General features: G+C 49.7%; 2 protein-coding genes across 7 annotated transcripts in view; both read right to left on the bottom strand.

Moving 5' to 3' along the window:
* Window positions 1–4,100: 4,100 nt before the first annotated feature.
* LOC115898978 lies at window positions 4,101–8,015 on the bottom strand. 2 transcript variants are annotated; one of them, XM_030934915.1, is made up of 2 exons: window positions 7,743–8,015; window positions 4,101–7,697 (listed from the first exon to the last, which is right to left on the bottom strand). In XM_030934915.1, exons 1-2 carry the CDS (start codon window positions 7,979–7,981, stop codon window positions 6,977–6,979), a joined length of 960 nt encoding a protein of 319 aa, XP_030790775.1. In that variant the 5' UTR covers window positions 7,982–8,015; the 3' UTR covers window positions 4,101–6,976. The 2 variants fall into 2 exon arrangements, with proteins under 2 accessions (XP_030790775.1, XP_030790769.1); XM_030934909.1 differs by having other exon boundaries at window positions 4,101–7,120; window positions 7,166–8,015.
* The window catches only part of CAMK1D (calcium/calmodulin dependent protein kinase ID), a 183,577-nt gene continuing 172,786 nt past the window's right edge, over window positions 4,101–14,891 (bottom strand). For 3 of the 5 annotated variants that reach the window (XM_030934918.1, XM_030934926.1, XM_030934919.1), the window contains 2 exons: window positions 14,497–14,614; window positions 4,101–11,449 (listed from right to left, as the gene is read on the bottom strand). In XM_030934918.1, coding sequence (XP_030790778.1) covers window positions 11,331–11,449; window positions 14,497–14,614 — 237 coding nt within the window. In that variant the 3' untranslated portion in view covers window positions 4,101–11,330. Of the gene's footprint in view, window positions 11,450–13,719; window positions 14,615–14,891 lie in introns of those variants that run through there. The other 2 variants (XM_030934924.1, XM_030934922.1) reach the window with 2 other exon arrangements.

Below are 14,891 nucleotides of genomic sequence, written 5' to 3' on the forward strand. Positions count from 1 at the left end.
CTAATTTTTGTGTTTTTAGTAGAGACAGGGTTTCACCATGTTGACCAGGCTGTCCTCAAACTCCTGACTTTGAACTCCTGATCTGCCTGCCTGGTCCTCCCATAGTGCTGGGATTACAGGTGTGAGCCACTGCACCCAGCTGGTCACTGCCCTCTTATGGGTGATTAGAGCCAGGTTGGGTTAGGGTTGAGGTACTGGCAGCTCAGTATCTCGTGAGCTTTTCTCCACTTGCTGATATAAACAGCCTGACTCAGTGAGACCACCCCAGAAAGATTTAAATCCGATGTGCTCCAGAAAGAAGATATAATGTTGAAGATAAAGAAGCATTAGAGAGAGAGGACCTACAGGTGGACAAGAGAAAAATGGTTCACAGGTGGACTAACAACTGCCTTTTCCTAGCCCACCAAGTGTTTCTGGAGAGTCAGGAAGATGAGCTCATGCTAAATACAGTTCCTCTCAGGGGAGGCTGGAAGAACACAAGAGATCTGAGACACTTTCTTAAAAATAAATCAGTAGCTCTGAGGGTAATCTGGAGGAGAAAAGCAGATGCCAGGCAGGCTGCGAGTCAGCGATGAACCTCCGTGTGCACGCACCGAACTTCCTGGAGTTATTCATCAGGATGAGGGGCTAGACTAACTTTAAAAATAAAAAAGCCAGGCCGGGCGCAGTGGCTCACATCTGTAATCGCAGCACTTTGGGAGGCTGAGGCGGGCGGATCATGAAGTCAAGAGACAGAAACCATCCTGGCCAATATGGTGAAACCCCGTTCCTACTAAAAATGCAAAAAAATTAGCCAGGCATGGTGGCAGGCGCCTGTAGTCCCAGATACTCAGGGGGCTGAGGCAGGAGAATCGCTTTAACCCGGGAGGCAGAGGTTGCAGTAAGCTGAGATTGTGCCACCGCACTCCAGCTTGGCGACAGAGTGAGACTCCGTCTCAAATAAATAAATAAATAAATAAATAAATAAATAAATAAATAAATAAAATAAAAAAGCCAAAACCCAGCAGTGTTATCATTATGGTCTGCATCTCTGACTCTAAGTCAAATCCAGCTTCTGTGATATTTCTCCTGAGAAATGGAACCAGACGTCAGAAAATAAATGGGCCGGTTCCTCGGTAATGAGTATGTTCTCGGCAGGCCCTGGGTTACTGGGCTTCATGTAAGACCACATTGAGCTACTACAGGAGATACATTTCTCTTGGAGATAATACAATGGTCCCTAATAATGGTGCTGTTCCAAACGTTAGCTGATGTGATCATGTCACTCCTCAGCTCAATAACCTTCAATGGCTCCCAGTCACTTACTAAAGTCCAAATGTCATAGTTTGGAATTCGGTGACCTGCACAAAGCCATGAGACACAAGACAGCAGAATGGCCTTTGGTGTCAATCAATCAGGGAGGAATTTGCAATACTCACAGCTACAGGTGGATAAATATCAAACCTTTCTGAAGCCACCTGGATAATCAGGGCACCTTCCCTCTTGAGGGCTGGTGGTGAAATGAGACATTGAAAGGAATGCACACGGCACAGTGTCCAGGACACAGTCAATATGTGACAGTGTTAGCTCCAGAAGTGATTGTTGATGACAATGACTCCAGTGCCCCTCCAGCCCATCTTTCTCTCTCCTCCCAAGGTTTGCTCCCACCCTCTCTTCTGGCCCAATGAACTATGGACTAGCCCTGCTGAATGCTGCATTCCCAGCCTCCAAGCTCTCCCTCACATTGCTCCTATTCAGTCCTTCCTGTCTAAACTCCCCCCTTCCTCCCAGGCTTAACTCAAGTGCGTCCAGTTTTATGCAGTGTTCGTTGGTAGGATTCATGTCAGATTGACTTCAGTATTTTTCAGCACGAACGAAAACGCTTGGATATAAGGGGTGCTCACAAATGTTGAGTGAATGAAGGAATGAAGGAATGAATGAATGAATGAATGAATGAATGAATGAATGAATGAAAGCTTATGACTGTGTTTGGTGGAAGGGCACTGATGGGAGCCTGTAGGGGGAATAGATCAGGGAGGATCATGGGTTCCAAGGGCGCTGAGGTCTCATGTCATTGCTGCCAATCGTCCTGAGTGAAATGCAAGACTTCCTGGGTTTCTTGGTAAAGTGAGATGGGGAGGCCAACCCGTTTTCTGCAGTGTGATGTCTAATGAGCTCTGTAAAATGCTTTTATAGGCACCAGCCCCCTAGTGATAGTTTCTTGAAGGCTAATATACTCTTCAACTCGCACATCCCTACACAAGAGGCCAGTTGAACTCCTTCAGAGCCTGCTCGATCCTGAGCTCTTAGCTGAAGCTTTCTCCAGCTTGAAAACCTGCTAAAAAGTTCCCATTGGCCCACAGCTCACAGCCTAATGCTCAAGGCTTGCTGGGCCCACCAAACCAGCAGGCCCCCATACAGTGCCTTTGTATGAATTGGATGGGGGAAAAAAAGCATCTTTTCCCCTGAGCCAGGGTGCATGGCTTGGCATGCAGGATGTGGACTGGAAATCAGAGCTTACCACTTCCCTTAGCTTGAAGCCCTTACATGGTACATACACACATACATACTCTCTGTGTTAGGAAGAGAATGTGTAATTGGGGTGCTCTTTTGGGAATTACACATTCTGGGGGCTCAGCACAGGTGTTGCAACCAAGTATGTAAAATATGAGGCTGGGCACAGTTCCTCTTGCTCAGTCTTTCTTGATCTAAAGAGCAGTGGTCCAAGCCAAGTGCATACATATATCTAAGACCACATCCAGCCCAGCCAAATTACTCAACACGCAGATGAACTTTCAGAATTCCATCATCAGAATCTTTTTCTATGAAACTGATTTTTTTTTTTTTTTTTTTTTTTTGAGAGTCTTACTCTGTCACTCAGGCTGGAGTGCAGTGGTGCAATCTCAGCTCACTGCTATCTTCACTTCCTGGATTCAAGCAATTCTCCTGCCTCAGCATCCCAAGTAGCTGGGATTACAGGCACCCACCACCACTGCCCTGCTAATTTTTGTATTTTTAGTACAGATGGGGTTTCATCATGTTGGCTAGGTTCGTCTCAAACTCCTGACCTCGTGATCCACCCTCCTCGGCCTCTCAAAGTGCTGGGATTACAGGCGTGAGCCACCCCGCCCAGCCTACTTTGATGGCATAGTCACCCTCCTTGGGGGCAGAGAGGGTCAGGGGGATTTGGGTGCACACGATTTGTACCTCCTTTTTGCCATCGTTATGTTCCATAAAACCTGCAATAACGACATCGTGTATTCACCCACTGAATGATAGCTTTGTATTGATAGGACTCACCATTAGGGTCTGGGCTACAGAAACAAGAATCAACCACAAAAGAACTAGACCTCAGACAGTGGGCACTGTGTTTCTTTTGGCCTCATAGTCTTTCTTCAATAAGGCCCACCCATGCTGTTTTCATCTGATGCTGGCTGTGTGGGACAGTTTTAATTTTACATTTCTATAACACGTGTCCAATTCATGTTTTTTCTCCCTACACAATCCCTATTTGGATTGGAAGAATTGTCTGGTCATCAGATCCGAGCCCCACAATACATGTGATGAGTTATGAACTGTAGTTCCTCCTCCTGCATCTTCCCCAAACCCCCACAAAACACAGCGGCCAGCCTTCTGCCTGGGAAACAAGCTTCCTCTGGGCACTGAGCATACCCGCTATGCCGAGGAAATGGAAGAAAGTGGGTGTGTATTGCTGAAGCCTGAGGCTGCCAAGCCACCCATGACTCAGAGGCGCTTCCTGGGAATCAGCATTGGCTTCTCCTCCACATGACTTAGGAGTATCGAGTTCGTGCAATTTGAGTTCCCAGGCCCATCTCCAGCCCCCTTCCGTAGCAGCAGGGAAAAGGGGAAGCTTTCCTGTCCAGTGATCATGGAACCTGGGCACCTGTCCCCAACCCCAAAGGCACGATGTGCCGCCCCTTCACCCATCCCTGCCACTCCCTGCTCACGGGGGAGGTGACCTGAAATATTTAAGGGGGACTCCATGAGTTTTGGGGGTCTCAATTCAAACTCCTTCCTTCAAATCCAAACTTCAGGAAGCAGAGGAAAGATAAGAGACATTGAAGCTCCACATCCTTCTCGTTACAGACAAAATGAACATCTGAAGGTGATTAATTGTCTTTATTGGAGGAAAACAAGAAGTCATCAATCTCATTATCATTATGATAGAAATCTTGATATGTATACATGATTGTCAAGGCAGAGAATCATTTGCTACATAGACCCATGAACAATTTTGCAGTGCCGCAAACCTACGGGGGTTAAACTTCTTGCAGAGTTTATTACATGCATGGAATAAATTCACAGTTTCCCTTCTTTTGAACGAACATGTTTTTATGGGAAAATTGAACCAATTGCAAGCCTGGTAATAGTAGATGCGGGGACATTCCTGGTTTTGACGTTGTAATTTTTTGGGAAGCATGCTCACTGTTGGGGGAGCTGAAAGAAGGGAGATTACATTATGTGTAGTGACGAAAGCCAATTAAGAAACTGTTCCAATGGTTATTCTGGACAGAGAGTACCTTTGAGGTCTTCTCACCTGAACATGGGACTAAGATAAATGTTCTCTGAAACATGGCACCCCATCTTCCAAAGCAAAGACTCTGCTGCAGTGTCACTGCATTTCTCCCACCATTTGGACAGCATTTCATGTCCCTCTGATAGGGCCAAGCGCCCCGGGAAGGAGAGTGGCAGGCGTCAGGGCCGAGAGATAAACATCCGCGCTGATGTTCGTGTTATTTTTTAGCTCTCTCGCAGCCTGGCTGCCAACCACGTCCCAGTGCCCCTGTGCCCCAAAGTGCAGGGCTTCCAGGAGAGCCTGGGAATCTCAGTCTGTCTAGACTAAGATTTTCCTCTGAGAAGCAATTTAACTAGAGTTTGGGGTTTCTGAGCCCCTGCTGAAGACTTATCTCTAAGACTAAAACCAACTCCTCCTCATGTTCTTTTTTCCTGTCCATAAGAAAATAAAATCACCATTAAGTAAAATAACATGGCAAATCATCAGAAGACATAATAATCGTATGAGAAGTTCCCCGGAGACAAAAAGGTTAAAAAACGGATATGGCGAATGCAGAAGCGGTGTTAGTACAAAGGGTGAATGCAATCGTTTGTCCCTTTATACAGACACCGAGAAGCCATTCCACAGTTTGCTTTGTCCACAAAACCAGACTCGGCAGCCGCATGCTGAGCGTTTGGCTTCCAAATGCACAGCCTTTTTGGGTTTGCAAAAGCGGAGCTCCCAGAGCCACAAACTGAGCTGCTCCTGCTGGAGGTGGTGGGGAAGTCCGGGAAGGGCTGACTCCTTCCCACTGACTCTGGAGGCATCGGGAGGTGGCCAGGCCTCGGCCAGCATGCAGGACTGACTTCACAGTGGGGCTGGGGGCCCAGGCTGCAGACCGTGATGCCCTGGGACCACCAAGCAGGTGCCCGTGAGTGGGGCGTGGGTCCTTCTCTTCCTCAGACCGCCTGCCTGCTCCCCGCAGTTGAGGTTGTCAAGCTAACTCATCTGCACACTCATTTTCTTGGAGTCTTCAGGAAAGAAACCCTCCTTTTAGGAGTCTGTTTGAGCTTTTCTATCTCCACATTTTCAATTCTGAACATAGAAAGACTGGAATACCTTTTGCAAATGTCAGGCACACCTGCAGCCCCAACCTAGGACCAGGTGCCCCTCAAAAGGGTGATGGATCACATACAGGTATATACATCTTTTTTTTTTTTTTTTTTTTTTTTTTTGGAACAAACTGAACAGTGTTTGGTCTGGAATGTGTTTAAGGAAAAGGCAAAGTTCGCAGAGTGTGGGTAGACAGAATGGGGAAGAAGTACAGTTTCAGAAGAACATGCAAAGGTTTCGTGCACTGGCTGAATTCAAGTGCCAGAATTCACTTGCCAGAAGTGATTGTGCAAACCTGGGAAACAGGACGTCTTATTTCTGTTTATGAAAAATGGGAGGAGCTTCCCTTTGCCGGCGCTTGCCTTCCTTTCTCATATACAAAGGAATCCCAGTCGTGCGCTTGTGAAATTCTGCAAAGCAGCGAGTGCTCTGGCTGAAGCTGAGGCAGGGGCCCTACTTCTACCTTCAGCCCTAGAGCAATGGTTCCACTGTGGCCTCCCCAATGCGAAGACTCAATTCTGGCCGGCCAAGGTTCTGGGGCAGAGGGAGGGGCCACGGGCCATGATGCTTTCCAAGCTAAAGTCTCCCTGCACTGGGATATCATCTTTCTGTTTAAAAATGCTCATAAAACAGCAAGCCCCAGTGGGTTAATCGGGTTAAGCTGTCATTCCATAGGGGAGAGGATCAGTCTGCCTTCCAAAGGGGATCACCTGGGCTCCCTCCATTCCCTCCACCCCGTGTGCCTGGTGTTCTTGGCTTGTGTCCCTCCCACCTACAATTCATCCGGGGCATGCTGGACACTAGGGTAGACAGATGAGTGGGATGAGCAGGAGGTAGGTAAACCGAGTCCAGGGCTCCCTAGGCCAGATTCCTTTCATCCAACTATAGATGTTTCCTATGAGCCCAGCCTTGACCAGCATGGCCATCTTTTTCTGAGATGGAGTTTTGCTCTGTCGCCCAGGCTGGAGTGCAGTGGCGCGATCTCGGCTCACTGCAACCTCCACCTCCCAGGTTCAAGCGATTCTCCTGCCTCGGCCTCCCGAGTAGCTGGGATTACAGGCACGTGCCACCACGTCCAGCTATTTTTTGTATTTTTAGTAGAGACGGGGTTTCACCATGTTAGCCAGAATGGTCTTGATCTCTTGACCTTGTGATCTGCCTGCCTCAGTCTCCCTAAGTGCTGGAATTACAGGCGTGAGCCACTGCGCCCTGCCCATCTTCTTTTGCTCTATCCTGACTGCCGGGGCCCTGGACACTACACAAAGAGCTAGCTGGAGAGTGAGACCCTCTCAAAGGCCAGCGGTGGCTCAGACGCCCTACCCTATTCTCAAGGTCAGATGCTAGAAGTGACCACAATTGTGGCCACGGTCAAGAACACAAAGCCACTCTTCCTTTTTTTGATTTTATATGGCATGCTTTGCTATAGTTCTTTTCTTTCAAAAGGAGACCTGAAGGGGGAGAATGATGTTTTCTAGTATCCGACAGAGGCAGGGGCAGGAGGAACTGGTGAAAATCAGCCACCGCGCACTGCCAGCGCCATGCACGGTCCTGGGGAAAATCAGCCACCGCGCACTGCCAGCGCCATGCACGGTCCTGGGGAAAATCAGCCACCGCGCACTGCCAGCGCCATGCACGGTCCTGGGGAAAATCAGCCACCGCGCACTGCCAGCGCCATGCACGGTCCTGGGGAAAATCAGCCACCGCGCACTGCCAGCGCCATGCACGGTCCTGGGGAAAATCAGCCACCGCGCACTGCCAGCGCCATGCACGGTCCTGGGGAAAATCAGCCACCGCGCACTGCCAGCGCCATGCACGGTCCTGGGGGAAAATCAGCCACCGTGCACTGCCAGCGCCATGCACGGTCCTGGGGAAAATCAGCCACCGCGCACTGCCAGCGCCATGCACGGTCCTGGGGAAAATCAGCCACCGCGCACTGCCAGCGCCATGCACGGTCCTGGGGAAAATCAGCCACCGCGCACTGCCAGCGCCATGCACGGTCCTGGGGGAAATCAGCCACCGCGCACTGCCAGCGCCATGCACGGTCCTGGGGGAAATCAGCCACCGCGCACTGCCAGCGCCATGCACGGTCCTGGGGGAAATCAGCCACCGCGCACTGCCAGCGCCATGCACGGTCCTGGGGGTTGCCATTTCTCTAACACAGCAACCTCGTCTCTTCTCAAGGGCTTTTGGTGGTTGTTGCACTTCTCCTGGGTGTGCCCTGTGCCTTTGCACCACTTCATTCTGAGGCTCTGGACCTGTGTGCCCGCTGGGAAGCAGAGCCGTAGGGAGGCAGAGAGCTGCCCAGACTGCAGACGCCAAGGCCACCTCTGTGAAGAGAGCCAACCTGCCGGCCTGTTGGTGCCTGCTCACCATTTGTCTCAATGAATGAAACTCCTATTGCCTCACGTATGAGATGAAGATCCGGGAAGCCAGGGAGCCCAGACAGGCAGCTGAGGGAAAGGGCCGCTACAGGCCACTACAACACTGAATAGTTCAAGTAAAGAAAAGAGAATCCACATGCTCTGAGAAGGGATAGTGACCACATGGGGGGACTTGGGCTTAGTAAGGAAGCCTGTGGTGGGGTCCATGTGTCCACCCTTAGCCTCAGCCCAGCACCCTGGGTGCACGTAGAAATGCTCAGCTGCTGTGGGTGGAATCTGACCTCGGCGCGGGTCTTAGGACTCTGCGACCCCATTTGTCAGACCTTCACGAAAGGCACATTCTAGGTTTTCTTCCTGTTTTACAATAAATCATACCAAGTGCAGGGCAAAGACAACATCTGTCTTTTTACCATGAGGCTCTCTCAAAAGCACAAGAGCTCTTCTCTTTCTAAAACAATAGGAAATTAACTCAAGCCTGGTGGCCTCGGGACAGTACGGGTTTCCTGACATCATGCTCAACAGTCGACTATTGGGCTGACACCAGTCACTGCCTCCTCGCATGATGTTGTTGAGACCTGGCGTGTGACAGGCCAAGCACCGCCAAGAACTGACCTGGACAGCGAGGGGGACACCTGCACCACGGCTCACCTTTCAGAGGTTCTGCACTTTTCGGGTGAGGGATACTTTCAAACTAAGTGCATATAACATGCACCACATACACCTGCTCCTGAAAATACTTCAATCACCAGTAATGGAACTCAGCTTCAAATGCTGCTTTCTGAAAGCAAATAGTTGTACAAAGCACACAGCACAAAGGGCTATTCATCAGTATTCATGCACTCATCCTAGGTACCAGATTCAGGTGCATTTTCAGCGCCTGCAGCCTTCTATTACTTTGTCACGCACTCTATGAACTCGAGCGTTTCCAAGACACTTGTTAGTAAGCGACTGCCTAGCTCTCCAATACTGCTTATGATAGTCCTTCATTGCATGGCCAACTCAGGTGACACCTGCGTAACTGGGTCTAATGTCATCTTATAGACCTTTCCAGGGTTTTTAGGTTTTGCAGAGTGACAGCTTGGTTTTTCACCCTGTGAGCATGTGTGGCAGATGCCATGCAGAATTCCTGCCAAGCAGTGGAGCGCCTGTGAAGTGTGCGGGGACAGGGTAGACCAGCTGCCTGTCTTCCCAACTGCTCTTCTCTGTGCCTGCACTGCCATTCTCAGGGAGCAGGATGGAGCTGCTGCGCCTAGTAACATTGTGTGCGTGTGTGTGTGTGTGTGTGTGTGTGTGTGTGTGTGTTTACTGGGAGGGTGGAGGGGGGTATCACTCAGCCTGTACACAGTCAAAGGCGTAGAAGTGACAAAGATGACTCAACCAACAGGACTTCCCAGGACTGGCCAGCCACAGGAGGAGGGCTTGAGGACACAGCCAGCAGTGTCGCTGGGTCGTGATGAGGCAAACCTGCTGGGACACCCTGGTGGACTCGAGGTATTGGATGGGCCTGAGAGCTGAAGCAGGGACACTTGCAGGACTGGCACTTGAAGCCACCTGCCTGGCTCTACAGGGCAGCCTCCTGGAAGCCTCCATGAAATGCAGCTTTCCCTGGGCCACACACTGCCTGGCTCCACAAGGGTGAGCAACACAGCCTGGTTTGCCCTGGATATTCCTGGTTTTGGCATTAAATGTCCACAGCCTGAGAAATCCTTCAGTCTCGGGCAAATGGGGCGTTTGGTGACCCTACCACCATGTGCCTTTGATTCTAGACTCCCCTGATCAGTGGGAGGGCTGCAAGCACTGGCTGGGCCTGGTGGAGGTGGTCTCTGGCCATCTCTGTGGTGGCCGGAGTCCTATTAGCCTGGCAGGGCCTCCTCTCCTTACCACCAGAAATGGATCCTTTCCCAAGGCTGCTTCCCTCCCTTCCTTCCCTTGGAAAACATTCATGTGAGAAGAGGGTAAAAATGTGGAGAAAGAACTTTGTGTTGGAGGCCATGTGAAGTGTAAGATTAGAAAAGCATTTTTTTAAAAACCACAGAGAAAGAGATGAATTTTAAAACTGCATAGCTGAGCTTTCATCTGCTACCTCTCGTGAGAAATGAGGGTTTTGTGTGGGCCCACTTTCAACAGCATGGCAGCTGGTTCCTTTTGGAAGGGAGGCTTCTGCATCTCTGCAGTGTGGGCATCTCACTTACAGCAAGTTTGACCTGTGAAGCTGGGCCCTGTGTCTCAGGGGAGCAGGCTTCTTTATTTCTGACTGCTGATGGCAAGAGGCCTCTGGGGTCTCTGGTAGGTGTGGGTTCTGCTGGATGGGTTGCCAACAAAGGCTCAGTGCAGACGATCCACCAAAGCCCCCTGCAGAGAAGAGAGTCTTGTGGAACTGAGGGGCCCCTCCTCCCGGGGAAGGGGAGAGAAAGAGAAGGAGTATAGGTGAAGTGCACTCTTAGCCTCGGAGAGATTCTTGATCCTCTTATTACATTTTTTTTCTTTTGAGACAGAGTCTTGTTCTGTCGCCCAGGCTGGAGTGCAGTGGTGCGATCTCGGCTCACTGCAAGCTCCGCCTCCCGGGTTCACGCCATTCTCCTGCCTCAGTCTCCCGAGTAGCTGGGACTACAGGCGTGTGCCACCATGCCCGACTAATGTTTTGTATTTTTAGTAGACATGGGGTTTTACCATGTTGGCCAGGATGGCCTTGATCTCCTGACCTCATAATCCGCCCGACCTGGCCTCCCAAAGTGCTGGGATTACAGGTGTGAGCCATTGCGCCTGGCCGATCCTCTTATTAGAATTTTTAAAAATACCTTGAAATTCTCCTTGGAGGAAAAACAAATCTCTTAAAGGTTAACATAAAACTACTATTAAAGAGGAAAAGATACAGGTCATGTAACTGAGAGATACAGTCAAAGGACATATTTCTTAAAAGGAAAAACAAACAAACCGTAATGCACAATATTTACCAATATTTAAATAATCCAGTTGAAACCTTTTTTTTTTTGTCATTAATGAAAAAACACACCATAGACGGTTACCTACACTGAGAAGAGTGGAAACGATGGCGTTGGGGGAGAGGAATAAGAAGGTCCGTTCAGTTAGAGCTTTGCAAGATTCGTATATACAGCACCAGATCCTATGAAATCAGCGCCCCTCGAGTCAGTACAGTTTGTGAGAAATGAACACTTCAGAATTGCAGTAGAAAATATGGCCATAAAAAAACTTCGGTCTTCCAGTCCTATGCAGGAAGGTGCACCATGCAAGGTGGGGTCTTGCTGGAGTGGCTCGCGGCACTGGCGACCCTGGGGCTCCCCATCCCCGGCCCCGCCCCTGGGCCCCACCTCCAGGGCCAGTCACTTGCTTCCAGAGTGCACTGCCGTCACAGTGGTGGGCCTGGGTCTCCGCTCGGCTCCAACTCCTGAGACCCCCGATGAAGAAGAAATGAAACTACAGAGCGTGGAAGGTGCCAGACCTGCAGGGAAGAGCAGAAGCGGGCTTCAGAGTTTCAGAGGTCAATTCTCACCCCGCTTCCCACTGCCAGGCATCACAGGGGCTGGGTTTAGGTGGGGGGACTCATTTTTTCTTTCTTGAGATGGAGTTTCACTCTTGTTGCCCAGGCTAGAGTGCAGTGGCATGATCTCGGGTCACTGCAAACTCTGCCTCCTGGGTTCAAGTGATTCTCCTGCTTCAGCCTCCCAAGTAGCTGGGATTACAGGGGCTCACTAGCACGCTGGGCTAATTTTTGTACTTTTAGTAGAGATGGGGTTTCACCATGTTGGCCAGGTTGATCTCGAACTTCTGACCTCAGGTGATCCACCCACCTCGGCCTCCCAAAGTACTTGGATTCCAGGTGTCAGCCACCACACCCAACTTGCAGGGAACCAAATTTTTACCCACGTGACTCTATTTTTCCCTACCTGTGGGAAAGCCTTTGTGATGTGTTCAAAATGCTTTATTCTTAGACCTCTCCTCTCCTTTTCTTGGTATAATTTTAACTGCTTTGTATTGGAAAATGACATGGTTTCAACACTGTGGTACAACAGGTTCCATATACTGAGAACTTAATATGTAGCCGATGCCAGGCTAGTGTTGACTATATACTGTCATCACACGAATTGTTCACTTCTTACAATAGTTCTGTAAAGTACATATTTTAAGAAGGAATAAATAATGACACTACCTTCCTACCCTTGATTGGTGTGTTGTGTGTACTCTTGGCTAGAAAGCATTTTGTGACGCAGAGCACTTTGAAATAAGGGTATGGTGGCTCACGTCTGTAATCTCAACACTTTGGGAGGCCAAGGTAGGCAGATCGCTTGAGTCTCAGGAGTTCCAGACCAGTTGGGGCAACCCTGGGTCTACAAAAAATACAAAATTTAGCCGGGCACAGTGGTACATGCCTGTGGTCTCAGCTACTCGGGAGGCTGAGGCAGGAGGATCACTTGAACTCAGGAGGTTGAGGTTGCAGTGAGCCATGATTGTGCCACTAACTCCAGTCTGGGTGACAAAGAGTGAGTGAAAGAGAGAAAAGGAGAGAGGAGAGAGGAGAAAGGAGAGAGGAGAGGGGAGAGGGGAGAGGAGGAGAGAGGAGGGGAGAGGAGGGGAAGGCAGGGCAAGGCAGGGCAAGGCAGGGCAGGGCAGGGCAGGGGAGAAGAGGAGAGGAGAAGAAAGACAGAAAGAAAGGAAGGAAGGAAGGGAGGGAGGGAGGGAGGGAAAGACAGAAAGAGAAAGAAAGAGAGGAAGAGAAAGAAAGAAAGAGAGAAAGAGAGAGAGAGAGAAAGAGAGAAAGAAAGAGAAAGAAAGAAAGAAAGAAAAGAAGAAAGAAAGAAAGAAAGAAAGAAAGAAAAAAGGAAGAAAGAAAGAAGAAAGAAAGAAGAAAAAGGAAGACAGAAGAAAGAAGAGGAAAGGGAAGGGAGGGAGGGAAGGAAGGGAAGGAAGGAAGGAAGAGGGGAGGGAGGGAGGGAGAGAAGGAAGGGGAAGAAAGAAAAGAAGGAAGGAAGGAAGGAAAAAGAGAGAAGAGAAGAGAGAGGGAAGGAGGGAAAGAAAGAAGGGAAAACAAAAGAAAGAAAAGTAAAAAAAAAAGAAAGAAGAGCAAGAATAGAGATGTTCACCTATTTCTGTGCGAGCTCAGCAGTCCCTGGCCTAGTGGAGCTCCTCAGAGGCTGCCCTGAAGCCCTCCCCCAGAGGACGTGCAGGCATCAAAAGCCTCGACATGAGGGGCCTCAGCTGCCACTGAGCTTCTTGGAGCAGGCCCCCAGGGAGTCTGTGTGCTCAGACATGGGGACAGCCATACAAGGAATGCACCCGATGGGCTTCGCTGCCAATGCCACTGTATGAATCTGCAGAGAACGGATCCATCGTGGGGTTCCCTTTGACCAGAGGGTGGAAAAGATTCAGAGTGAAAGGGGAGCGTGGATCTACGGTATGTCAGGGGACACTCACAGAGATTTCTTGGGAAAATTTAAGGGCTGGATGGTCCCAAATGAGACGGGAAGATTCCTTAGAGAGGAAGGGAATCCTTTTCTGAGCCAAATGGGAAGGAGCGTGATCACGCCCAGGGTGAGACCAGGCCGCAGGGCTGCTCCATGGTTAGGGAGATCAGGGCCACTGCTCTGGCGTGGAGAGGACCCACGGGAAGGGCCAAACAGGAGGTTATTTCCAGAGAGAGGAGGAGGTGGGGAGAGAAAGAAGGAGAGTGTAAGTGTGCCTTCGATGATGGAATAGTGCATGCGAAAATGAAGAACAATGAAATACTATTACTTTTATTGCAAAGTCGATGCCCTTCCAGCAAATGAGCTCAAATTATCATTGTCTGCATCCAAAATATTCCATACATGATGGAAGTCAGGGATAGGAGGCTGTCCCCAGGCTCTGCTGTCTTTTCCTCAATCTGCAAGAGTGACTGCACGATGAGAGGTAAATCAGAGGGAAGGACGGAGACAGGGAGGGAGTCCAGGCCTTTACCCAGACAGACAAGGCTGCAAGGACTTGAGCCCTGGATTCCTCAACTGTAAACGGAAATGCAATACCTAGGGTTCCACAAGTGTTCAATGATCTGTTTATTTATTTTTTGAGAGGGAGTCTCACTCTGTCACCCAGGCTGGAGTACCATGGTGCGATCTCGGCTCACTGCAACCTCCGCTTCCTGGGTTCAAGCGATTCTCCTGCCTCAGCCTCCCGAGTAACTGAGATTACAGGCGCCCGCCACCATGTCCTGGCTAATTTTTGTATTTGAGTAGAGATGGGGTTTCACCATGTTGGTCAGGCTGGTCTTAAACTCCTGAACTCAAATGGGCCTCCTGCCTCGGCCTCCCAAAGTGTTGGGATTACAGGCGTGAGCCACCGCACCCGGCCCAATGATTCCATGTTAAAAAAACGTCCTAGGATCGCACGACATGGGATTAAGTATAGAAAGCGCCTGGCAAACAGGAGGTGCTCGGCAGATGCCGGCTGCCTCCTCTCCACCCCAGGCTCGTCTTCAGTGTCAGCTGAGGGATTCTGGTTTTGCTACATACGCACAGTCTTTTTGGCTGGCCAAACTGAGGCTGCTCGAAACACTTGCATTGGAACTGTCCAGGCTGCTGCCGAGGTGTAGTTTTCTCATATGTCTCACGACAGCCGTGGCGTTAAACGCTTGCTGAAATTTCAGAAAGGAAAAAGGCAGACAAGTATTTCAGCTCATCAGAGAAGCCTCCAACTGTGTTCTCTTGTTTATCACGTTAGCCTAAGCATTTCAAACTCCTTACATCATGCTCATGCTACTCAAGAAAGCGAGCTTGTGTCGTCCCTTCTTCCAAAAGTACACTGATTTATGAAACCCTTTCCCCAACTAAATATTTTAGAGACTTAACAGTTTTCTTCTGACATCATAAATACATAGAACAAATGTAAACCAATTCCCTCTGTAATTTAAG

The sequence above is a fragment of the Rhinopithecus roxellana genome, chromosome 1, assembly GCF_007565055.1.
Source record: "Rhinopithecus roxellana isolate Shanxi Qingling chromosome 1, ASM756505v1, whole genome shotgun sequence".
Classification (NCBI taxonomy): domain Eukaryota; kingdom Metazoa; phylum Chordata; class Mammalia; order Primates; family Cercopithecidae; genus Rhinopithecus; species Rhinopithecus roxellana.